This window comes from Sarcophilus harrisii, chromosome 1 (genome assembly GCF_902635505.1).
Source record: "Sarcophilus harrisii chromosome 1, mSarHar1.11, whole genome shotgun sequence".
NCBI classification, from domain to species: Eukaryota; Metazoa; Chordata; class Mammalia; order Dasyuromorphia; family Dasyuridae; genus Sarcophilus; species Sarcophilus harrisii.
This window is the reverse complement of record NC_045426.1, coordinates 299,370,210-299,396,928: the sequence shown is the minus strand read 5'-3', so window position 1 is coordinate 299,396,928 and position 26,719 is coordinate 299,370,210. Positions and strand designations below refer to the sequence as shown.

The 26,719-nt window shown below is 36.8% G+C and overlaps 1 protein-coding gene and 1 long non-coding RNA gene across 2 annotated transcripts; both read left to right on the top strand.

The window, feature by feature from the left end:
* The first annotated feature begins 5,717 nt into the window (after nt 1-5,717).
* On the top strand, nt 5,718-11,596 carry LOC116421116. The gene is made up of 2 exons (XR_004231432.1): nt 5,718-5,845; nt 10,284-11,596. It is a non-coding gene; the product is annotated as an uncharacterized LOC116421116 (long non-coding RNA).
* An 8,013-nt stretch (nt 11,597-19,609) lies between these two features.
* Nucleotides 19,610-21,168, top strand: TMEM238 (transmembrane protein 238). Its single transcript, XM_031944287.1, has one exon. The coding sequence runs from the start codon at nt 19,674-19,676 to the stop codon at nt 20,676-20,678; it is 1,005 nt and encodes a 334-aa protein (XP_031800147.1). The 5' UTR covers nt 19,610-19,673; the 3' UTR covers nt 20,679-21,168.
* The last annotated feature ends 5,551 nt before the right edge of the window (nt 21,169-26,719 follow it).

Genomic DNA, 26,719 nt, shown 5'->3' with positions numbered 1-26,719 from the left:
GATAGCCACAGTGTAGGTTTTATATGTTGAGACTAAGTTTACGTGAAAATCCAAATTTGTATAGAATCTGAATCAAACTAAAGCTCTCTGACTTGCTCATAGGAAGCAAGTCTATTTGTTCCCTTTGAAAGCCAAGGTTTGAGAAGAACATAAAACATGAAGAGTCTGACTTATACCTAAGTTGGGGCAACAGATGGGGACCACACTACAGAAAGTACTGCCCTGAGGAAGGAGAGGTGGGAAAATAAAGAGTTTGAGAAGAAATGAGACTCCCATTAAATACGATTTATGCTTTTATGTCCTCCCCACTCGAAGCATCTACATGTTGACAGCCATAGGTAGGCTGCAGCTCAGTCTGGGTTTAATCTGCTCTGTGACTTCCTGTGGAGTTTAAAACTTGAGGCTAATGTTTCGGCTGGCCCCAGATCTCCTTCATTAGTGTTGTTTAGATGGAAGAGGGCTTCATTAAGATCATCTTCCCCTAGCTGGCTGTAATAGTCTTCCTTCTGGAGAGTGGGCTGGGAGTATGGAAGGGGAGTTGATGCTACTCTTAACCCTCTGCTTCTCACTCTTGGTTAGCCATGTGGAAAATGTGGAAGGGACAGAGGAAAGAAGGGGTTCTCAAAAATACTCATGCTTCAGACCACCTTCTTCATTGCTCCTCTAATCGGGAGCAAACCTGGTTCACCAGGTTGAAGCCCTGTTCAAAAAGGAGAGCCCCTAATCTTTTCTGCGAGTTATCATGGAGATTGACTGTAGAACTCATTCTCAACATTGTGACCAGGCCAAATCTTCTCACTTGGAGTTTCCAGGTCCTTAAAATTTTGTTGATCTAGTCATTCTCTGATTTTTCTTGGAAGCAGCAGCTTGTAAGTTAAGAACTCTGCAAATATATAGGTCACCAGCCACATCTACTGAAAAAGAATGTTTCTTAGCTCTGAATAACAGCTCTAGGGTATGGTACTTCAGGTTTACTAGCACCAGCTTGTAAATTCTTAACGCAGAGAACCAGAGAACTATATTCTCTGGCCAACCCCAAATCACCAACTTTTAAATTGCCCACTGAGGAGCAGGCTGAAAGTCTTCAGCTCCTGGTGATAGATCTATCATGAAGATGCTTCACTCTCACAGAAGCTGGACCATCAGGGCCTTCACTTCCTGTGGAAGGGCTGCTTCATTGTCTCCAGGAAGCTTCCAAGATCATCTCCACCCTATTAAGATATAGATCTTATCACGATTTCCTGGGCAGTGACAATGTTTGAGTGCTGAGCTTTCAAGATGGTACCGATTTTCCTGAGGAGAGATAGTCAGGAAAGCCCTCTATCTCCTTTTCCATTTCCAACCATTTCAGAAACACAATTTCATCAGTTTTTTTTTTTTTTTTAAACTATCCTTTGGTTTGTTTTACCAGGGCACATGTGCCTTCTTCATTCTTGTTGAGATTCTAGGATGTTCTATATATACTCTGACAATTCTGGAGGAAGACACAGGTTTTGGGTGAGCTCCTTCTTCAGCTCAATGGGAGATAAGGCTGGAGAGTTGGGATATAATCTCCTCCCTATCCCCCTCTCCCATGGTTTCCTTTCTCTTGTTTTCAGTCTTTACTCATTTCTTCTTCAGCAGACTACTCGGATATTTCCTTAGAATTACTTCCTATCTCCTTTTTCTTCTGATTCTTAGACCTCAGAGCCAAATCCTCATTCTGCTAATTGACTGTGTGCTGCATTTTTCTCTTTTCTTTCCTCATCTTTCCTGTGATGAGTTTTTTTTTTTTTTTCCTTGTGGTATTTGCTGGGGTTATTTGATGGCCAAAGAGTCACCTTCACCTCTATTTTCCATCGAATCTACCTTTCTATAAAGTGAATTCCTGTCTCTTTGTGATGATCTCTAAACTTCCTCTCTAAAAGAAATCCCATCTAGATTCCCCTTTATCAGAATTTTCTGACTTCTTCCTTATCCTCTTTTCCTGAAGGATTTCAGTTGTTTTCATTTTCCATGAAAGCTTTTCATCTCTCCTGTATTAAGACACACACTGTACCTACCACCAATAACACAACTGCTACCTACCTAGAGTCTGAGAAGCATCATTGAGTGCAGAAGTATAACACTTCCACTTTGACAAGACCTGATGATATCCTATTAAGCTTTTAATTTAATTTTTTAAAACATTTCTCACATGAAGTTTTGAACATTAAAATTGCCTATTTTTAATAAATATTTCAGACTCTACCACTTGCAGTATTTTTCTTCTTCCTAAACAAGATTTCCCTAAATTCTACATTTTGAGGAGGACAACTTTTAGGACTTAAGTGTCTAAGTTCTAAGATGTCTACTTGTCTTCCCTTGTAGACAGACTCCAAGTCATTTGTGCAACTGTGACAACAGGCAGAATAGAAGTGGTCAGATTATATGGGTGGGGGTTTTTTGTACCTAGGGCTCAGAACTTCACAAGTCAGGTAGTTGTTCAACCTCCCAAAGGAACAGTTTCAAATTGTTATATAATCTTTTCTTATAAGAAGTTGAGATCTATGTCTTGGACTTTCTAAGTTTGAGCTGCCCAAATCTGATCCTTTAGTATAGCAAACTTAAGGGAAAGGTCCAACTTGGAGGCAAAAAGAGGTCCCAGTAAAACGAGAGACAATTAGTTGGTCCAAAGGATAATGCTAGCTCTAGAGTCAGGAAGACCTGAGTTCAAATGGCCCAGATTCCTGGCTATATAACCTGTATCCATTTCCATGGAATTCACTGAAAATATCAAATGTACTTTTCAGCAATATGATGAAGATGAAATGAGAATGTAAAGTAGTTGTGTAATTGCTACCTGATACACTGCTTCAATTTGAATTTAGTAAACATTTCTTAAATGCCTAATATGTCAAACACTGAACTAAGTACTGGGGCTAAAAATACAAGCATTAAAGAAAGCATTCCCTAACCTCAAGAAAATTATTTTCTCTTGGGGAAAGACAACACATATTGGGGTTAAAAAGTGTGAAAGGGAACTTTAGGAGAAAATGCCACTTGAACAGGAGCTTAATTTTGAAGTCTTACAGCAAGAAGTCCATAGTCTAGAAAAATGGGGGAAAAAACCCCAAAAGATTGGAATCAATTTCAGGTTTGGCTCCAACAGTTAGGCCACTGTTTTCTGGACAAAGAACTCAAGTTTGTGGCGATTCCAATAGGAAGTAAGGACGCTACCATCTTAAAGACTTTTCCTGGTAGTACCCCAAGTGATTAAAGTACCTGATAGGGACTATAATGATACCACCACTGTCCACTTAAGGGATACATTTTCTAGTTTCTGCCTAATATCAATATCCAGATCCACCTTGCCTCTTGATCTAGCTCCCAAATTCCATATGTTGCTCCTTTCTGTCCTTTTACAGTGCCAAGAGGTGCAGGTGAGGAGGAAGGGCATTCCAGGCAAAGATAGAGAAAAAATTAGGAAATGGAGTGTTCTGTTGGCAGAATGTCAAGGAACCCAGTTTCACTAAATCAAAGTGTACATGTTAAAAACTTAAATTAATTCTCAGTTTTCCCTTAAAACTTATCATTTTGCAAATTTATCATAAAAGGTTGTGAATTAGATTCTCAATGTCTGAAATGTAAAAAAAAAATTTTAACAGATAGTTTAAAATGCCATGAACTAAGGTTGAAGATGTACAGAAACCAAATGTTGTTATATAGTTAAGTTTCTAAAATAAACAACTCTATGTAGTTTCTTCTTCCACCAAATTTATAAGCACCTTCCAGCTGCAAAGCTTGGTACTACTCACTGGAAAAAATACAAAATAGAAATAAGATGTCCTTTCCCTAAAAGAGCTAAGAAAGTCTTGATGTTATTAAGAATAGGATACTGACATAAATAACCATAATATGTATAGTGGAAAAGATCATGAATAAATAAGAGATAGAGAGGTTCAGAGGAAATAAAATAATTTTCATGATAGAATGTTAAGATTTTTGCACCAAAAAACCCAATGCAGCTAACATTATAAAAAGGAGAAAATTTAGGGAAATATTTGCAAGAGGGTTTGTTTTTTTTTTTTTGATAAATCTCATTTCTAAGATATACAGCCAAATGATAAGGGATCAAAAGATACAAATATGCAGTGTTCAGAGGAAGAAATACAAGCTATCAAAAACAAAATACTCAAATCTAGTAGTTACATAAACTAAAATTGAAAAAAAAATTTTGAGGTATAACCTCAAGCCTTTTAGATTAAGTAGATGGAAAAAAAGAAAATGAGAAATGTTGAAGAGGATTGTAAAAACAGTAACAACAACTAAGTACATTAATGCATTGTTGGTGGAGTTGTGAATTGATTTAACTATTCTGAAGAGCAATTTGGAAATATCCCCCCAAAGCATTTAAACTGTGGATATCCCTTGATCCAGTGCTACTAGTACAAAATGTATATCCCAAAGAGATCAAAAAAAGAGGAAAAGATCCAAATATACAAAAAAATATAGCCACTCTTTTTGTGGTGGCAAAGAATTGGAAACTTTTGGGCCTATCAACTGGGGAAATGGCTGAATGAGTTAAGTATGTAAATATGATACAACAGCATTTTTATTTAAGAAATAATGAAGAGAATGGTTTTAGAAAAATCTAGGAAGAATCCAATGAATTTGTCCAAAGTTACGTGAGCAGAACCAGGAGAACAATTTATATAATAAGCACAATATTGTCAAGAAGATGAATTTTGGAAGACTTAAGAACTCTAACCAACACAATGACCAACCATAATTTCAAAAGGCTAATGATGAAATATGCTATCCACTTGCATAGAGAAAAGTGATGAATTTAAAGTTGACACTGAAACTTTTTTTTTTTCCAGTAATTGGGATTAAGTGACTTGCTCAGGGTCACATAGCTAGGCAGTGTTAATTGTCTAAAGTGACATTTGAACTCAGGTCCACAGCTAGGAAGTATCAAGTGTCTAAAGGTCAGATTTGAACTCAGGTCCTCCTGACTTCAGGGCTGGTGCTCTATCCACTGCACCACCTACCTGCCCCAAAACTTTCTTTGTTCTCTTCCTTTCTAACATCCTTCCTTGTCTTCCTCCCTTTTACTCTCCCATCCATTCTTGTGTGTTCCTTCTTTTCTTCTTTCCTTTCCTTCTTCCTCCTCCTCATCCATTCGTCCTTTCTTCCTTTTATTTTTTCCTTCCTTCCTCCCTCCCTCACTTCCTTTTTTCCTCCCTTCCTTTGTTCTTTACTGTTTTCTTCTTTCTTTCTTGACATAAGTAATTCAGGAATTTGTTTTTGTATAAATATGCAACAGGTTTAGGTTTCCATGTCCCCACCTCTTCCAGCTCTTTTTCTCAATGGATATCAGAGAGAATTCAAATAGGTACCATACAGGTACTAATCTAGGGAGTTAGGAAAGACCATGAGAGTAGTTTTGTTTAGGAGCTTCTTTCTTTCAGCCCTAACATTTAATAGAAGAATATCTTTAGTTCTTAACTGAAAGCTAATGCAACTATTGAAGGGATTTCTCAGTTTGCCAGTTTATGAGTAAGTTGTTTCATAATCAGTTGCCAGCTAGAAAGTTAAAATGAGTTTGCTCTTGAGAAGAGTTCTTTCATCAGTTGCCAGATGAAGAATGAAATCATTGGCTTAACTTTTTTAAAAAATCCATTTGTTCTTTCCAGAGATTCACCTGAGGATCCATGATATTCTAATTATCTAATCAGGATTTTGTTTCCTATAAAAGGAGTAGGAAAATGCAGGATCCACTAAAGAGAGTATCTTTCCTTGGGCTGGATGTTTCACAAGACAACTCGTTGCTCTCTCAGATCTCTGACTTTTTGTCACCCAGTCACCTCCAAAAACAAGTCAGGTAAGAAAAATTTGGAAATTGTTCCATAAATGAACATCTTGTTTCTTCTGTTTTTCTGCTCTCTCTGCTCCACCTCAGAAGCAATCTTAAAATGTTTCTGCTTTTAGGTTGATCTGACTTACATATCCTCAATGATGATATTTGTTTTTTCCTCAGAAACTACACTTCTACTGGCCAGCAGTTTCCTGCTGATATTTAAAAAGAAAACAAGTTCCTACCTGTTTTATTTTCTTCTCCTACTAGACACCCACTTACTTCCCCAAGACCTATTTAGCACAAAATGAATTATGGTACCAATGTCCTGTTTTCTACCTGAATGAGGATGTCTCTATTTTTTGTAAATGATTCAGACGAAAATGAAGTGTTCCCAGACTGATTTTAAATGAGCTGGAATTCATTCAGCACTGCTCAGAGAAGTCAAACTGAAGTTTAAGTTATCTACAAGCAAATAGTACTGAAACACAAAATAAATTTTCTGATTGTAGATAACTTAGACTTCAGTTTGACTTCTCTAAGCAGTGCTAAATCAATTCCATGAATTCCACATACTGTTTTGTAAGTCCCTGTGTGATAAATAAAAACTCTGGTCTTTGTTAGTCTGCGTAGTTAAGGAGGAAAGACATAGATTGATCTTCTCTAGGCAGAAGGATAGAGAAGAAAAAGAAAGAGGGTCAGGGAAAATACTGTGACAAACTTGAGGTATAAATACTTTGACTCTAGGAAAGCTTCTTCAAAGATATAATAACTAAAATCTTCTTTGAAGAAGGGAAGAAATTTCATGGGGTGGGGGGGAAGAAAGGGGAAAATGGGGAAAGAGAGGGAAAGAGAAAGGAGAATCCATCCATTCCAGGTTTGGGGGACAATAAGCTAACACATCAGAATGGAGCAAGGTAAGATATATTAGCTAAAGTGTAAAATATTTTTAAAGGGATGAGAAAAGTAGATTGTAGAGGAATATGAGGAGGTATATTGGCCTTGAGTACCAGAATCACAAATGAACCAGCAAAGAAAATAAGAGGGAACCTCTTGAGTGAAGGAATTAGCATGATTCTAGTGGGCAATGGGTATATTAACTTGGGCAATGGTTTGAAGAAAGGATGGGACAGGCAGAGGGGTTAACAGATGAGCAACATTACAATTGTCTTTAGGACAGAGGTCTCCAATGTGGTCTGAATAAGACTGAAATATAATGACTTCAATATGTGTCCTCCATCCCAGAAATCTTTATATGCGATTTAAAGCCCTATTTTTGATTAGGTTGAAAACTACTGGTCTAGAATAAAAGAGAAATGGGGTGAGCTGTTAAAGTACAGAACAGATTCTGATTAAGAGATTCTGTAAAGGTGGTTCAATAAGTTCCTGAGAGAAGATAATTTGGAGATTATGAACCTGGTTGATTGGTAGGAGTAGGGCCACTAAAAGAAACAAATTAGGAGTAGGTGTGAATTTGAGGACCATTTTTGTCCTGTCCTGTGTGGGATACTTGGTGGAGCCAAGGTGGAGACTTGGGACTAGGACTGATTTTAGGAAGAGGCTGAAGGGACACCAGAACTTCAGAGATGGATAGAATCCTGATGGCCATCTAGTCTACCCAAGGCACAAAAAGAATCTGAACTATCTTTCCCTCCTGCAAGTAGTCATCAAGGTTCTGCTTGAAGATTTATAGTGTAGGCTGACAGAGATGGAGTAGGAGCCAACATAATTCTCCTTGTCTAATGCAGGAATTTCTTGTGATGATACCTACATATAATGTTAGAGGCCACTTATAATACAGATTATAATCCTCAATTATTGGCTCCCTTTCTTCTTAGTATCCCAAGAATGTTTTTGTATGTTAATTTTTGTACTTCTATGATATGCTGAGGCCAGCTCAGTCACAGACGAATAGAAAGCAAATTTCAGGATATTAAAAGTGATCTTTCCGGGCAGGAAAGCTCGAACAGTTGGAGTATTTGGGTTTCTCTCCTGCCTCACCTGCCTCTGATATGGCTGATATAGACACTGGATGATGGCAGGCCCCAAAAGCTGGGTTTTGGGCATGTGAAGAATTCACAATGGCCATTCTCTTTGGCAAAAAGTAGATTTCCTTAGGAGAAGGAGGTTATGGACAAAATGAAGGGATACAATAGACACTAGGAATGGTAATATGAAATAAAGTGAGAGCACATAAAGACAAGTTCCTCAGTGGAACTCAGAATTTCATGAAGTTGGAGCATGCCCTTAGCTGGCAGGCTAAATCCTGAAAGGAATTTAGCACCCTAAAAGAGATAGCCATAAGGAGAAAAAATGGGTTGAGAATCATAGTGGGGATAGAGAAGATACTATGTAGCCTGAGGTATGGTAAGGAGAGACACTAGCAAGCAGAGTGCTGTGGGGGACTGACCCAAAGGAAGGCTGCAGGGAAGCCATGTCCTATAAGCTATTTCATAAGGAAAATTACCCTCAGGGACTTTACCTAATTTGGATTTTTGCCTGGATTACCTCCAAAGGGTGGGACCATTCCCCAGACCAGGTAGCCTTGGGGTTATAATATACCATTCCTAAGGGCTGTACCATCTTACTAAGTGCTTGAGAGAATTAGAAAGGAAAGTTTAATCCCTCATGGGTCTTTCCCCTTACTCTTGTCCCCTGCCACTTGGTGTCTTTCCTCTCAGACCCCACTTCTTTTAGGTTACTAAGTCCCTTTCAGGATTTATATTGGGGCATGCCCTGATTATTTCTTATAGAATAATAATATTCTAGAAGTCATATGACTATTCATATTCATGTTATATTCATTATGACTATTCATAAGGTATGTTCATAACATTCATATGACCTGCCAACTAAAGGCATGCCCCAATGTCATGGGATGTTTCCTTTCTCCTGGTAAATGGCAAGTTCCCTAATGGAACTTTCCATAAAATCCCTTTTTATGCTTTTCCCAACCCTATTTCAAAGTTACTATTCCTAGTGTCTATTGTATCTTTTATTTTATCTGTAACTTCTTTCCCTAAATAAATTTTCCTTTTGCTAAAGAGAATAGCCATTGTGAATTCTTCACACAATGGGACCCCAACATTTGATGCTTCTTCTAAATCGCATCACTTGGTACCACATTATTTTCTATATCAGTCACATCAGACTGACTGGATTATGACTTTAAGGGTCATTTGTGGTCAATCACTTTTCTGTCCAAAGATATTGCTTTCTTTCTTTCTCAGCCAGAGAAGGTCATATTTTAAAGGATGAGGATGAGTAGATCTTAAAATATACTTAATGCCTAATCTGTGATTATATTTCTTAATTACATTAAGATAGAGGGATCAAATCCTCTCTCTTTTTTTTTTAATAATTTTTTTAATTTTCAAAACACATCCAAAGACAGTTTTCAGCATTCACCCCCACAAAACTCTGAGCTCCAAATTTTTTCTCCCTTCCTTCCTCCCACCTCACCAGATCTTTCTGAAATCATCCTGCTGATCATTTCTTATAGAACAATAATATTCCATAACATCCGTATACCGTTACTTATTCAGCTATTTCCCAACTGATGAAGGCTTCATTACATTTCTTGCAAGAATCCGGCCATATGAAATTTGCAGGGGCTAAATGTAAAGTATGGGTTAGCTCCCTGGAGGGCCTCGGGGTCAGCCAGAGTCAGGATAAATTAAAGTCCTTGGTCTTTAGGGGGAGAAGTGAAAAAGGCAGGCAAGCAAAATCCTGGATTCTGGAGTCCAGAGTCACCAGCCTCTCTTCTCCTCTCCTACCTCCAAGTGCCTCTGGTCTTCCCTCCCTCTTTCCCCCCTCCAATTCTTGCCTATGATTATTTTAACACCAAACATTCAGCAAATACCAACCATAAGAAGAGCCATTTATCCAAAGATATGCTAATAGTCATTGTCTCACATCAAATAGATAATTGGCCTTTAGTGCTCAGTTGTCTGATTCAAGCATACCTTTTTGGAATTTCGGTCCTCTACAGCCAAAACCATTTCCCTACCTCCTCATCCCCTCCCCAGAATTTCCATTGGAGGAGACCCTTCCAAAATCTAATATTTCATGAATTCCCATTACATGTATTCCTTGATATGTTTCCACGTTTCCTCCTCCCCTTGCCACATCATCATATGTGGGGGGAAAAAAGTGCATGTCTCCTCCTTAAGGAAGGATAAGGCAATATATATAGGAGACTTATTAAGCATGCTCAATTAAATTTTGCTTGACGGGCATAAATCCAGGTCATTTGTACTCATCCAAGCACCTGAGGTTACTTCTGTTGACCTAGGATGTTCTTTAATTCTCTTCAGCCAGGATGTACTGCTCCTATCACTTATATCACAGTCTTTTCTACTATGGCAATGGAGAAGGGAGGCTGTGAGACTCTGAAACTTTTCAATTATGAAAACAAAGCCTTACAATTTTACTTCTCACAACTTATTGAACTTTCTTTTCCCAGGTATAAAATTCATCCTGTTCTTAGGAAGACAAGATCCAAAGAAGACATGGACTTCTCTGGTTCTCCATTTCCCACTTTTCAACAGCAACCACAAGAAACAATCTTGACCATGTTCAAAAAACCAATCATCATGATATCAGTGGGAGGAATATTAAGTTTAATTGGATTCTTTATTTTAGGATTTACTATCGCGGGCTATATCCCTCAATACCCATTTTTGGGAACAACTTTTTTAAGCAATAGCTTCTGTCTTATAGGTGTTGGATTTACACTAATTATCTTCATACAGCAAATAAAGATGAGATCTGTGGCACTAAATATACCGGAAGACCCAGTCATGATATGGAATAGAATTCAAAGAAGACAGAATAGAGCATGTACCTCTGTCAGAAGGCGGGACCCAACCCAACCCCCTATCATGATGCAGAGTTTAGCCCCAACCTCTACCACAATTCAGGATGTAACTGAAGCTACTACTGAGCTTTAATCATTTGTACATTTTAAGTTTATGACAATCTAAATATGCAGAAACTTCACTGTGGCTAAGTTTGCAGGAATGTCCAACTTTGTATAGAAATGGAATCAAACGAAAGATATTTGCCCTACTTCTAGGAAGTGGGTCTAGTTATTCATTTAGAAAATCAAGAGAAGGTTGAAAGAACATACAACACGAAGATTCCTGCAGATTCCTAAGGTAGAGAAACAGATCCTACACATGGTGCTGCCTTGGGGAAGAGAGATGGGGCTCCCATCCTTTCAACTATGTTTCCCCAATAAGTATTATGTACATTTTTATATTCTCCAGCTCCTCCACATGTGTTTCCAGCCATGGTTGGGCTGCAGCTCATAGAAGTTTGCTTTGCTCTGTGCTTTGATATGGACTTTAAAACTTGAGGCTAAACCCTGGGCCACAGCTAGACGCTCAGATAGGTGAGGAGATGGAAGCTCAGGCATCTTTGAGATCATCTTCCCCCAGAAGACTAACCAAATGTTCCCATTTAGATTTCCCCATCATTAGAATTTAATGTGTTTTACCTGTGCCTTCTCTTGTTTCTTCCATTCTTTCCTGGAAGCATTTTATCTAAAGTTTTCACTTTCCATGAATCCTTTTTATCTTCTCTCTCAGTTAAGACACACTGTACCTGCCACCACAAGGACTACATCTGCTGCCTACCTGGAGACTGCATTGAATGCAGAAGTGTAATTTCCAGTTTGGCAGGACCTGTGACATCAAATGAAAGGTTTTTGTTGAAGTTTTGGAAAAACTCTCTTGCAAGAAGTTTTAAACATTAAAATTCTCTTTTTAATAAATATTTCTGCATCTGTAGTGTTTTCCTTCTATCTAAATATAATTTCCCTAAATTCCCCATTTTTGGAATGGGGGAGAATTTTTAGGGCTTGACTATCTCTCTAAACTCTAAGATTTGTTTGTCTTTTCTTGTAGTGGGGCTTCAAGTCATTTCTACAATTGTTATACAATAGGCAGAATAGAGATGAAGTCAGGTTGTGATTGGAGTTAGTGTCCAGGACTGGGGAGAACTTCAAAAGTCAGGTAGTTATTCAGTTTCCAAAAGGAACAATTTTAAATTATCAAGTCTTTCCGTCTTTCCTTTCAAGAAGCTTAGTTCATATAACAAAGTAATAAAATCGAGAAATCATTGATTAATGTGATTAAACAAAGACAAGATCAAATCACAATTATTTAAAATGTCAAGGATGAATATAACACTAAGATAATAGAAAAGCAATTATAAAGAGTTATCTTGCCTAACCTTATGTCAATAAAAACAACAATTTAAGTTAAATGGAAGAATATTTACAAAAACATAAATTGCCTAGATAGATAAGTAGAAGAGGAGCTAGAATATCTAAATAGACCTGTTTTGAAAAAGGAAATTGAACAGGTCATAAATGAGCTTCCTACGAAAAAAGCACCAGAACCCGACAGATTTACAAAGGAATTATATCAAACATTTGAAGATCAATTAATTTGAATATTAAATAAATTATTTTGAATAATAGGCAAAGAGGTTGTGCCAAACTTTTTTTTTTTAATAAGTTACTGATACCTAGACCAGAAAGAGTCAAAAGAGAAATTATAGACAAATTTCATTAATGAATCTGCATGGAAAAATCCTACCTCAAAAACGAAAGAATTACAAAGATTATACATGTTTGACCAAGCAGAATTTATGCCAGGAATAGCGGTGTTGAAAGGTAAAATTATTTGGGACATAACTGAGACAAAACTCAGGACAAATAATTAAAAGGGTTTTATTATAGGTATGATGAGAGAATATTTCTTCTTTGTATTAATAATGCTGATTGAATTAGCATCAGGTTTCTTCAGAAATTTGTAGGTTGTTCAGTCTTTTAAGAACATTGCTGATAATGAGATTGAATCAACTTTTTTCAATCTTGTTTGGAACTCTTCTCCCCACTCCAAAAAGAAAAAAGTGGCAAAGCTCTTATGGTCTTCACTGGTTTGGGTTAGAATAAATTCTTTGATTAGATTGCCCAAAACACTGCAATTTAGAAGCAGATATAACAAAGTCACATTCCCAATGCCCATCAACTGGGGAATGGCTGAATAAATTGTGGTATACAATTATGATGGAATATTATTGTTCTCTGGGAAATGATGAGCAGGATGCTCTTGGAAAAACCTGGAAAATCTTCCATGAACTCAAGCAAAGTGAAATGTAAAGTGTACAAAATAATAGCAATATTGTGGAATGATCAGCTGTAAATAACTGCTATTTTTAGCAATATAATGATCCATGACTGTAGAGAACTTCCAGGAAGCTAAGGGATAGTGCCCTCCTCCAAAGATTAATCAAGATTATATTTAAGCTTGAAATCATGGGAAAACATAAGATTCTGGCACAATTATTGTGGCATTGTTAACTTTACATAAGATTGAATCTATAGAAACTAACAACATGCTTCAGAATTAGATCACAGAAAACACAAAACAGGGTTGGTCACAGAACAAAGCTTTTCATAATGTATGGTGTTAAGATATGGAAGCAACATAATTCAACAAAGCCTTTTACTGAGAGAAATTATCAGCAACCCCATCTCTAGCCCATTTGTGTTGTGCTGGCCACAACACATGACTACTCTGAAGGACTTATGATGAAAAATGCTATCTATACCCAGAGAAATTCTAAATACAGATTGAAATATATATTTTTTTAAACTTTATTTTTCTTGAGAGTTTTTTTTTTGGGGGGGGGAGTGGGCAGTTAGAAATCTGTGTGTTCTTTCACAATGTGTTTTATGGAAATGTTTTGCATAACTTCACATATACCTTTTTAAAGGGAATTGAGGGGGAAGAGGAAAGGAGAGAATGTGGAACTGAAAGTTTTAAAAACAAATGTAAAAAATTGTTTTACATGTAACTGGGGAGAATAAAAATATTAAATAACAAAATCACATATCCATATCTTCATTAGAATAGGTTCACCTATTGTTGTAATATTCACTTTTCTCATTGTTAACAAGTCAGAATTGATAATCACCCGTCAGAAATACCAATTCTTTCACAGGCATGTAAACTGTGAGCCCACCACCATGATTCAGCTTTGCTCCAAAAGAGATGGCTAAAAGACCATTGTTTTTATTAATATAATGCAAGCATTATTAATAAAACAATTAATTACCCAGAAACTATGTCTCTTGAACGCTTTAATCACATTATAAAGGAAGCAACACATTGATGAGCTGATCACTGGCAATTAGCAATAGCTTCAAGACAGAGACAAGCTTTTATAGTTAACTTTTAGGTAATCCACATAGGTCCATCTCAGCAAAAGAGGTTGGGCCATTATAACTCAGTCCTTCTCCAAGACAGCAAATATGTGACAATTCGAAGAGAGAAGTACATGACAAAAAGCAGGTAATACAAAAAGCTGGAAATTTGGTGTCTCCTTCTCCACCAGAGCCTCCTCCAACACTATTTCATAAGCAGGGCTGAGAACAATGTATAACTGAATCAACATAACTTTCAACACAGGAATGATTTATTGTAGGGAAAACTGTCAACATAATTGATTATAGCAATAATAAAAATAACAAAAGTCATAAGATTATATCAGTGGATGCATAAAAAGCTTTTGATAAAGTACAACACTCATTTCTATTCAAAACATTTGAAAATATAACTATAAATGTATTTTTTCTTAAATTGATAAAAAGAATTTCCCTAAAACACCAGCAAGACTTATTTGAAATGAGAATAAGCTAGAACCTTAAGATCAGTGTGAAGTAAGGATGCCCACTGTCATCTATATTATTTAATATTATATTTGAAATCCTAGCAATAGCACTAAGAAATAGAATGAATCAGAATAGGAAATAAAGTCATAAAACTGTCTCTTCTTGCAGATAATATGATGTTATACTTAGAAAATTTCAAAGATTCAATTTAAAAAGTTAGTTGAAACAATAATTTTAGCTAAGTGGCAGCATATAAAGATTGCCCATCTAAATCATCAGCATTCCTATATCCACCACAAATAAAACCTTAAAGAAGAAATAATAAGAAATGCCCCATTTAAAATAACTTTTAGACAGTAAAAATTACCTGAGTGGATGCCTCCCAAAACAAACCCCAGAATTATATGAACAAATTTTTTTTTAAAAAAACCTTACATATAAATAATTAGTAAAATCTTAATTGGGAAGCCAGGGACAATATAATATAAATTTTTACCTAAACTAATCTATATATTTAGTATCATCTCAATTAAATTACAAAAAATGTATCTTATTGAGTTAGAAAAAATAGAAAAAATTCATTAAGAAGAACAAAAGTTCAAGAATGTCAAAGAAACTAATGAAAAAAAAATAAAGGAAGAAGGTTTATCAGTATCAGATCTTAAGCTATACTATAAAGCAGTAATTATCTAAACTATCTATTACTAAGAAATAGAAAATAGACCAGTGAAACAGATTATACAATTTATAGCCACAAATGACTATGGTAACCTTATGGTTAACAAATATAAAGACTTAAGTTTTGGGGATAGGATTTCATTATTTTGTAAAAATTGGTGGGAAAGCTGGAGAGCAGCCTGGCAGAAATTGGGCATAGACCAATGTCTTATACTACAATGAGATTTTAAAAAATAAGTTTGAGAAATGTTACAAGAAAATTTGAAGAATATGGAACATATTAGCTATTAGACTTATGAATAGGTAAACAATTTATGAATAAACAAAAGATAGAGAGCACTGTGAAGTATAAAATGGATAATTATTATTACATTAAATTAAAATGCTTTTGTACAATAAAACCAATGTTGCCAAGAGCAGAAGAAAAATGTTTATATTCTCTCAGATAAAGGTCTAAATATCTCAAAATAGATAGTACTTTGACTTTGACAAATCTATCAGAAGTCATTTTTCAATTGACAAATGTTCAAATGGGCAGGCAGTTCTCTGATGAAGAAATCAACAGTTTAGTCACATAAAAATGCTCTAAATTATTTATTGGAGAAGTTTTAATGGAGAGAAGAATTAATTCTCCAGTTAATAGTACTAATACTCTTGTTCATCTTCAATGTAATAAATATTTATTAAGAGCCTACTACATGCCAGACACTGTGCTAAGTACTAGGGAATTAAAAAAAAAAAAATAGGCAAAGGACAGTTCCTGCACTAGAGTCGTGAAAATATGAGGAGAAAAGGGGGTATATTGAAAAGATATTGCAAAGGCAAAATCAACAGTCCTTGGGAACAGATTATATATGGTGTGTGGGGGTGTGGCAGTGAGGAGAGGCTGAGAGAAGAGATAGTGAGTTAAAGATGACTCCAAATGTTATGCCTGAGGTACCAGGAAAATGTCATTACCCTTTACAGAAATAAGTAAGGAAAGTATCCTTTTGGCCGTGTTGAGTTTAAGTCATCTGAAAGGAAGCAGGAAATATGAGTTTAGAAGTTAACAGAAGTTGAGGCAGGATTGGTACATATGAAAATTGTCATCAAAGAAATGCTAAGTCCCTGGGAGCTGCTGGGGGAGAGATGAAAAGGAGAAAAAAATCCAGGAGAAATTTGTCAGACATCTATAGTTAAAGGGTATGATCTGGATGAGGATCCAGCAAGAGACTGAGAAAGAACAGTCAGATAGATAAGAAGAGAACTGGGGAGAGTGGTGTCCTAAAAACCAAAGAGGAGAGAATATTAAGGAGAGGATGACTAACAGTGTCAAAAGGTGCTGAGGTCAAGGAGTATTGAGGACTGAAAAAAGATCTCTGGATTTGGCAACTAAGAGACCCCTGGATATTTTGGAGAGAGTAGTTTCCTTGGAATGATAAGATTGGAAACTGGATTGTTTAGGAAGTTAAGAAGGGAGGAAAGAAGGATAGAATTTTAAAATCAAAACTTTTTTTTAATGTTTAAAAATTGTTTTTAACATGTATCACTGGAGAAAATAAAATATTATGTCAAAAATAATCTCTTAAAAAAGAAATGAACAAAATAAAATTTATCCCTTTAGCCAAAACCCAAAAAGTTAAAAACAATGAAAGTTAAGAGCAAATGGTGGCATCCATCTTACATAGCATTTCCAAAGAGTTTAGTCAGAGAAGGCCAAAGAGATATAGTACAATAGCAGGAATGAGAAGTTTGAGTAAAGGTTCTCTCAAGATGGAAAAGAGAAAAATAAGTGATAGAGAGTGAACAATCTGTTAGAGGAAACAGGATGAAATGGGGTGAAATGTATTTGCTTGAATAAGTAGAAGAGTTAGCTTGGTAAGGAATAAGGCCAGCTCATCTCATGAGACAGGGGTGAAGGAGGAGATAGTGGCAGAAGGAATATGAATAATAGGAAATGAGGAAGAAAGACAAAAAGGGAGTTCAAGGCAAATAGCCTCAATTTTTTGTGTGTGAAAAAAAATGAGGCAAAGTTGAGAAGATGAGAGGGAGGGAGTAGTAAGGCAGGTTTGAATTGCTGACATTAAAGAGGAAGCCTATTCTCAACTCAAACAACTACATAGGTCTTCTACTTCCTTTTGAGGTTTGGTGAATTAACAAGATATTTCAATATTCTCTTCCTACCTCCCAAAATACGAAGGATCTCCTAAACACAGTCACTGCAAATTTAGCAGAATTGTAGAGAAGCTTGGCTGGAGGAACAGTGATTTATTTCAACTGTTTATTTCCCTATTGCCACTGGATTAAATCCTCTTGTTTAGGATTAAATACAAACTTCTCTACTTGGCATTTAAAATCCTTTAGAATCTGGCTCCTATCAGCTTTGTTGTACATTAACTTTCACTTCAAGATTGTAGTCAAACTCACCCAATTGCAAACTCACCCAATTCCAAAAAGGGAATACCCTTTACATGACATCATATCTTCCAGCTATAGGTGTGGAAAAAAGTATTCTTTTATCAGCTGTACTTCTTTTAATCATTTTCCCTTGTGCATCAAGACAGGACTGAGGAAGCCACTCTGTCCCCAATCTGGGAAATCTGAGTAAAAAAACTTTGTCCCTTTCTTTGTACTTGAGAAATCTGAATTATTATGGTATTAAAAAAATAAAATGTTATCACTATAGAACACTATACATACATTTTATGCATTTCTGAATTTCTAAACTTTTTCTGTTTCTGTTTTGGTCTTTTGAGTCTGTAGCAAAACTCTCTAAATATTCCCATTTAATTTCTTACACCAGCACTATATCTAAATTCTAGATGGGAAAGTCACAATGTTGAAAGGAAGTATCCTTTATATATGTGTGCATATATTTATATATATATGTGTATATATTTTTATATATGTGCATATATATTATATATGCATATATATTTTTATTAAAATTGTTGTTATATTTTGAGCTTCAAGTTGTCTTCCTTCCTCCCAGCCCCTAAAGAAGGCCAACATTTTATACAGACATATATTTCCATATATCAGCTCTTTCTCTGGAGGTGGATAGCCATTTTCCTTCCTAAATCCTTGTTTGTATCAACCTGAATTAAAGAGCAAATGGAGCAAAACTTAGGATCTTTAGCAGGAACAAGGAAATTGCAATTGGGGTTCCATTCAGTAACAAGTGCAGATGCTGGGTTCTTAAAAAGTATCAGGGTAGAAGGTAAGAGGCTTCAGGTGCAGAGAATTGGGACAATCCAAGGTTTCACAAAGTAAAATCCACAAAGAAAGTAAGGGAATCTGGGGAGGGGAGAGAGAGGGAAAAATCTGATTGCCTCAGGACAGGGAGATCAATATCACTAACTCAGAATAGTTTAGTCATTCCCAATTACACTATGAACAACTAAATACCACCTTCTCTAGGTTTTTAAAATTCACTTTGCGTTATTTCATGCATTTTTTCCTAAAAACCAATCTGCTCAGTTATCTCTTACAGTACAATAAAATTCCATCACAACTTATTTAACCATTCCTTAATTAATGGGCATCCCCCCCCTCACTTGCTAGTCTCCTCCTCCTCCTCCTAAAGAGAACTACTTATAAATATTTTGGAACATATAGGTTCTTTTCTTCCCGTCCTCTCCCCCCTCATCTTGAGAAGGAGACTTAATAGTGATATTGCTGGGTCATAAAACATACACAATTTTATAACTCTTTGGTCTTAATTCAAAATTGCTTTCCAAAATGGTTAGCTCAGTTCACAATTCCACCAACAATGTATTAGTGGTCCAATTTTTTTTTTCCCACCTCTCCTTCAACATGTGTCATTTTCCCCTTCTATCACTTTAACCAATTTTGCCAGACTTCCTAATTCCCTTCAAAACTCAAACCAAAAGTCAATTTCCTTTTACAAGAAGCCCTGGCTCTAATCACTCTCCTGAGCTAATAGTGTTTATAACCCCCCAAAATTATCCCATTCCTCCTCTTTTCCCCACCTCCAAACTTCGGACCTTTTTTCAAATTTATGAGGAAAGTTGTCCGTGCGACGCTTGAAAAAACAAACAAACAAACAAAAACAGTTCTATGTACCACAGCAGGAATTCTTTTCTTTTTACAGGCAGTTGCCTTTTAAATTATCAAAATTTTCCCAAGACAAAATTTGCCTCTCTAAAACCAGACTCCCACCCATTCTCCTCTAGTTCGGTCCTCTGAGGAAAACAGCCGAATAGCTCTAATTCCTTTTCCACAGGACGGCCTTTCAAAATACTTGAAGACAGGAGTTAATTCTTCTTCCTTCTTCCTCCTCTTCCTTCTTCCTCCTCTTCCTTCTTCCTCTTCCCAGTCTCTTTTCAGTTCTTTTTACCGATTTTCGATCTTCGCACGACAGTCACCCGTTCTGTACCCCACTCCCCTCGCTCAAGACGCTGATCCACTTGCCAAAGCCCTTTGTCACTGCGTGGCGTGCAGAACCGAACTCTGCGGTCCTGATGTGCTCTGAAAGCTCTCTGGAGCGAGATGCAGGGGGACGCGCCCCTAAGACCCGGCCTCAAGACTCTTTCCCTCCGGGCTGGTTTAAACCCTGGAAACTGGACACACGCCCAACCTCTCCAGCTCGCTGTCCCCGCCCCCTTATCTGAAGCACACCTTCAGGGCGTTGCCATGGGGATGGGGAGGCCTTACCTGAGTCCAGGTAGGCGGCGCCTCCAGCCCCGGAGCCCCCGAGTCTCTGCTGCGAATTCTAGCACCGAGTCTGTGGCCACTGCAGAAGCTGCCCCCACTGCAGAAGCTGCCCCCACTGCAGCTGCCGCGAAGGCTGCAAAGGCCTCTGAGACTGCAAAAACCTCGGAAGTTATATTCTTGCAGACCCCTGGCCCCATGCCCGGCCGGGATTACGAGGTCCGGGACAATACCTCCCCCAGACACAACATCGTATCCAAGCACGGTACCGCGTGGCACCTGGGACTGGGCCGCTGCACTTTCGCCTTCTGGCTGGCTGTGAGTTTTGACTTAGTGGGGCTGGTGGTACTGATAACGGGAGTCTTCTCCGAGGTCTTTTTTTACGACTTGCTGCTGTATGCGGGTTCCATCATCATTTTCCTCAGTCTCATTTGGTGGGTCTTCTGGTATACTGGCAATGTTGAGGCGCCACCGGACCACTCCCTCTTGCCCGGCAAACGGCTCCAACTGAGGTCTTCCAGCTACCTCCAAACCCTTCGAAACAGCATTAGCCAACGCTTAACGTTCTCTAGGCAGGGGAGAACCCGGAGCATTAGAAACAAATTCCCCATGCAGTTAACCCTGAAGACGATCAATACTTCTCAGGCAGGAACCCCGCCAAGAGGAAACCCAGAAGACCTCCAGTCAGAGAGGCCCCGACTAAAACACTCCCTGTTAGAAAGCTTCCATCCAAAAAATTCCCCCCCAGAAACCCTCCAATCAGAGAGCGCTCAGTCAAAAAGTCGTCAACCAGAAAACCCTCAACTAAAAGACCTTACTCCCAAACAGAAAGCCCTCAAGTAGAAAGTCCTCCAGCCAGAAAGCTCCCTTCTGGAAAGCTCCCAGTCAGAAAATTCTCTATGCATAAAACAGAAGCCAGTGCTCATTACCAAGAAATCTTCTTTCCCAGACTTGGAGGAACTCCCCATGGAAAAGCTGCAAGATTCTGAAACTTTCCAACTCTAGCCCAAATTCTGAGCTTCAATCTCTTGCTACTTTTTCATTATCCTTTAGCAGGAAATCCAATACCAGCCATATGTCTAAATTAAACCATAATCAGTTTGAGCCTTCTAATATTTAACTTCCTCTTCCAAGCTACGGAATTGTCCCTTCTACTATCCACACCATCATACTACCAACTAGCAGCAAGAGATAACCTCAATTAGGAAAAACAAACAAAATCACCTTCGAGTAGCTCGTCCTGCTGCTTCCATTTGAACTTTTTCTCCATCTTCTCCAAGTGAGTACTTTTAGAAGAATATTAAAGTACATTATTCCTTAATTGTTTCAAAATTTGTGGTCCTTTGAGATTTTGGAAATGTTAGGCTTTGTAAGTGAAGCCAATTCTTTTGTTAAGGGGAAAAAAAAACACTATTTTTTTTTTTTTGGCGGAGGGATCTAGATAATACTGACTGAATTTATTCAACAGGCATATTGCCCATAATGACAGATAGTGACTTTTTAGTTAATCCTGTGGATAGATTTATTGAAATTTTTGTCCAGTTCACTAAATCATGAAAGTGATACCTAAGCTTTTTGTTGAAAGAAAATGTTTAATTATATTGCTCTAGGTTGCACAAGTTTGGGTTTGAACCCATAGCCTTAAGAAAGCAAGATGTTAATTAATCAACAAGTATCTGTTAAGAAACTATCTTATGGTAGACTTTCTAGGCAAAAATGACAAAAAGAAAAGTTCTTGACCTCCACCAATTTACTTTCTTTGAGGAAAATAACATTCACATATGAATAAATTCAAACTAATTTGAAGGATGGAAGTACTACCAAATCAGGAGGGCAATGAAGGTTTTTTTTTTTTTCCCTAAGAGAAAATTAGTTTTAGAGATGAGATTTTTTGTTGTTGAGGCAATTGGGGTTAAATGACTAGCCCAGGGTCACACAGTTAGGACGTGTTAAGTGGTAAGTGTTTGAGGTCACATTTGAACTCAGGTCCTCCTGACTTTAGAGCTGGTGCTCTATCCACTGCACCAGCTAGTTGCCCCTGGAGCTAAGTTTTAAATGAAATTAGGGAGTCCATAAAAGAATTCATTCCTCAACAGCATCTGTAGATCGAAGATTTGATGTCCTGAAAGGGGAACAGCAAGTAGGTAACTTTGGAATAAATGAAAATGAATAATATAATAAATAATAATCTATTATAAGCTCATATACAAAAATATCTAATGTATTATGGATATAATAAACAATAATAATACCATAACGCTGATAGGAATTTAAAATGCCAAGCAGCGACTGTATTTCATCCTAGTGGCAATAGGAATGTCCCTGGAACTTTTCATGCTGAGGAGTGGATACATCTGTGCTGTTTTGTCAGCTGGATAGAACATTGATTAAAGAGGGGAAAGACTTGAAGCCAATTATTAATACTTTGATTAGGGAGAAGGAGGTCCAAACCTGTGGTTTTACTGTATAGGGAACTCTCGGGGAGGAAGCCCCTTCCTATCAAAAGAGATTGGTAGCTCCTGAAATTTTTAGTCTTAAAGAGTTGGTTGGTCAAGTGACTTACCCAGCATCACCCAGCTAGTTATTTGTCAGTCTTCCCGATTCTGGCTGACCTTCTAAGGTGATTAGAATATGTTGTGCTACATTAAAGCAGTTAGATGGCAAGTGGATAAAGTACTGGGCCTACAGTCAGTTTTCCTGAGTTCAAATCTGGCCTCAGATACTTAGTAGCTGTATGATGCTGGGCAACCACTTACCCTTTTTTGTCTCATTTTCCTCATCTATGAAATGAACTGGAGAAGGAAATGACAAATCATTCTATTATCTTTAACAAGAAAATCCAAATGGGGCCATGGAGAGTTTGACATGACTGAATAATAACATTAGATGATCCATTAATAATTCTCTTCCCTGTTTAGAATCTATTAAATGGATTTATAATGAGTCAGACCTTTTCCAAAGTCCTACTTGATTATTTCATTTGGGTGTGGAGGTCATCCTGAATTCTCAAAATCCCTGCCATCAAATAGAAACTCTAGATAGGGGTCCTCAAACTACGGTCTGTGGGGCCAGATGTGGCAGCTGAGGACATTTATCCCTCTCACCCAGGGCTATGAAGTTTCTTTATTTAAAGGCTCACAAAACAAAGTTTTTGTTTTTACTATAGTCTGGCCCTCCAACAGTCTGAGGGACAGTGAACTGGCCCCCTATTTAAAAAGTTTGAGGACCCCTGTGTAAGGTTTCACAAGCTTTAAGTATGAGCCCAGTGGTGATATTTATCTTTTGTCAGGCAGCTATCTGGCACAGGTCTAGAGTCAAACCTGAGTTCAAATTCCCATCAGACACCAGGTGTGTGCCATTGGAAAAGTCACTTAATCTCAGATTCCTCTTCTGTGGTGAGGTGAGATAATATAAAGTGCTTAACATGATGCCTGGTGCATAGTAAGTTATATTACTGAACAAAGTTTGGAAAGGCCTGTTAATTTTGAGTAATGAATTTTTTGGCCATGGCAACTACATAACACTAAATCACTTAAGTTTTCATTTTTTAATTTTTATGTTTTGTTTTTTGCTGAGGCAGTTGGGGTTAAGTAACTTGCCCAGGATCACACAACTAGGAAGTGTTAAGTGCCTGAGACCAAATTTGAACTCAGGTTCTCCTGACTTCAGGGCTGGTGCTCTATTCACTGCACCTAGCTGCCCCATCACTGAAGTTTTCAGTCTGCATCAGAGAAGGTAATAAGCACACCAATGGAATAATAGGCCTTTGAAGTATTATGAGAAAAACATGTAGCAAGGATTTAGCATCCCATTTAATCCTACTATTTGGCATGAAAAGATGAAAGGAAATACAAAGAGATTGGAACCAGTACTTGTTCATGCTTGTGGAACTTTCTTTCATGTCATTTAAATTTCTGTTTCCCAGCCCTTTCTCTCCTCATTTGACCCAGACCTGGTTACTTTGGGAACAAAAGTGATATGTGAATTGAGCTTTTGTGAAGTTATACTTGTTTTGAATTCAATCTATAGCCCAAGAAGTTCTGATTAATTTCTCATATGGTGATTTAAAGCTGGGGGTTAAAAAAAATTCTGAATGTAATCAACATCAATATAAATAGTCACTGACATATGTATAGTAGAACAGGAAAAGAGGATTTCACATGAAACTGTAAATTTCTATTATGTACAGCTTGCTTTTCCTTTTAAGTAAATAATTCACTTGTAACTTTTCAAAGCTGTCCTCTTTGTCTTTGTTTTCTTCCGGTCTGTTTTCTGTTAAATTCTGTACATTAAAAAGATTTTAAATTACCCTCTTTTTAAAAATCTCTCTCTCTCTCTCTCTCTCTCTCTCTCTCTCTCTCTGCTTTTCTCTCTTTCTTTCTCTCCCTCCCTTCTTTCCTTTCTCCCTCTCTTCTCTTTCCCCCTCCCTCCTGTATTTTGTCCACTAAGGGAAGGAGGTGATTACTAAAATCCCATAAAACAAATCTCTACATTCTGATTCCATACCATTCTGCACCTTGATTCCAAATCATTTGTATTTAAAGCAAGAGATGCAGTTAAATATTGAACAAAATCTAAAAACTTGATTTCTCTCACAGCATTTCTTGTTTTTACCATAATCTACTCTAAGGAAATATTGCATCCCTTCCCTCTATTTACATATTCTATAGATGATAAAGCAAGAAAGTCATTTTATTTTGTTGCAGTATGGATAGAGTGATTTGAAAACAAAAGGTAGAAGGAAGAAAGATCCACTTTTGTTAAAAACCAAACAAAAATCTCAGGAATATTTTACTGCAACAGATCAAATCTGGGTTTAAGGAGATATTTATACTAACCTAACAATCTTTATACAGTTTGTGAAACAGATAAAAGATTAAGTTAATCAGAAAGAAACTTGTAGTTAAAGTTTGAAATTGTGTAATATTTAGTGTGTAAAGAAATGTCATTAACTATCTCTATTGAGCTTTTAAGAAAGAAAAAGAAAAGCCTGAATCACAGTTAAAATTTTAAGAACCACCAAGATTACATGTAATTTTAAATGGCAATAGATTTGTTGACATCAGTAAATTGGTTTTGAATTAAAAAGTTGTGAGGTGTTTTGTGTGTGTGTGTGTTGGTTTTTTTTTTGTTTGTTTTTTTTGCAGAATATATCAGAAATTGTGTAAAACCAAGTTGTTCACTCCAACCCAATAGAAATATGTAGTATGAATTTAGATAATGAGGTCACTTCACTAGATCATAGGACTTAACTATAGATCATTCACTAATGTCACCCCACCAATCCTACACAGCTTTGAAACAGCTTGTCTTTGAATACTTCTAGGGATTTTTATGCATTATTTTCATGTTTAGTGTTCTCTGAAGTGCTCTCTCTTCTGTCTCCATATTCTACAATTTCCCTATCACTTTAAAAACTTATCTATCTTTTATATTGAGGGAATTGAGGGGATTTGAACAAAAATTGATTTATTGTAGGAACTGAATAAACCACACTGACTCCAAATCTTGTGACTCAATTCTAGAGCTAGCTTAGTTTATGTTCAAGTATATGTCTAGTAATTGTGGGAATTATTGGATTGTTTGAATTTAGTCTTTCATAGTTAGGAAACTGACCACTTTTCCCTACTGCCTAGAGACCCTTAATCAAGCACTAGGTTTTGATCCAAAGATTGATAGGAGGAGTTTTCTCACAATTGTGTATCTTAGACAACCTACATGTTTGTTTGATTTGTTTTTGGAGGAAATCTGGATTGAGTGATTTGCCCAAGGACACCAAGCTAGTGTCTGAGGCTAGATTTGAATTCAAATCTTCCTGATTCTAGGGTCCATAACTATCTACTGGGCCTCCTAACTGCCCCACATATGTCTTATCTTAAAACTACCCCCATACTAATCAATCAGTTATTATTTCCATGTTTCTTTGATTGTTTATACAAACTTTGGGAAGTAAAAAAACCTCCATTTCCTAATTCAGAAATTTACTACTGTTTACTCTCCCCCTCTCAATTTGGAAAGTCCCTAATCTTTCAATCCAATTAGAAAAAAGATTACCTAAAATGTATTTTTCCATTTAATTAGCCTTGTTTCATTAATTCTTTTTAATGTATAAAAGTCTGTCTCCCTTGATATTTGGGGTCCAGGCCTAAACTGAGAAGGTCTGCTTCTGGTTTGTTGAGTAATTGGCCTAATAAATCAATATACTTAGAAGATCAAATCTTTATTTCCTCAGCCATTTCCTCTTTCTCCAGCCATAATTTTTGTTGAGTTATGCTACGTCATCAGGACCCAAACCTTCACCAACAGCCTTCCAGGAAAATTCCCTAGAAATGTCTGATTAATCTTTCACTGAGGCACTTTTTTGAGGAAGACTGCCTCTGGAGTAGGATTCCCATTATTAATCCCTTTCTCCTTTGAAGCTCAGGTAAAATTTAAAATTTAGTTTTGGGATTTGTATTTTTTAGTTTTGTTTTATTTTGAGAATTAGTTTGGGTCCATTCCAAGGATTGTGGAAATGTAGGTTTGGATTAAGTGTTCCCAGAAGATTTGCTTTTAACATGTTTGGATCTAGTTTTTCAATGGATTTTTAGTGAGTTTTTCCTGGAAAATTTTATTTGGAGGAGGGGGGAAGTAAGGAGAGAGGGAGAAAAATTTGGAATTCAAAATCTTACAGGAATGAATGTTGAAAAAATCTTCATGTATTTTGAAAAATGAATTTTTTTTTTTAGAGTTTATTACTTTTTTATTAATAGTGAGTGAGATGAAGTACTCTCAGGGTTAAAAAGATATTTATGCTAGGAAAGTATCTCTCATTTTAAAGGGTCCAGAAAACCATACATCCTCTAGTCAAAACTAAAAAGTTATCTAAACATCCAAACTAGAAG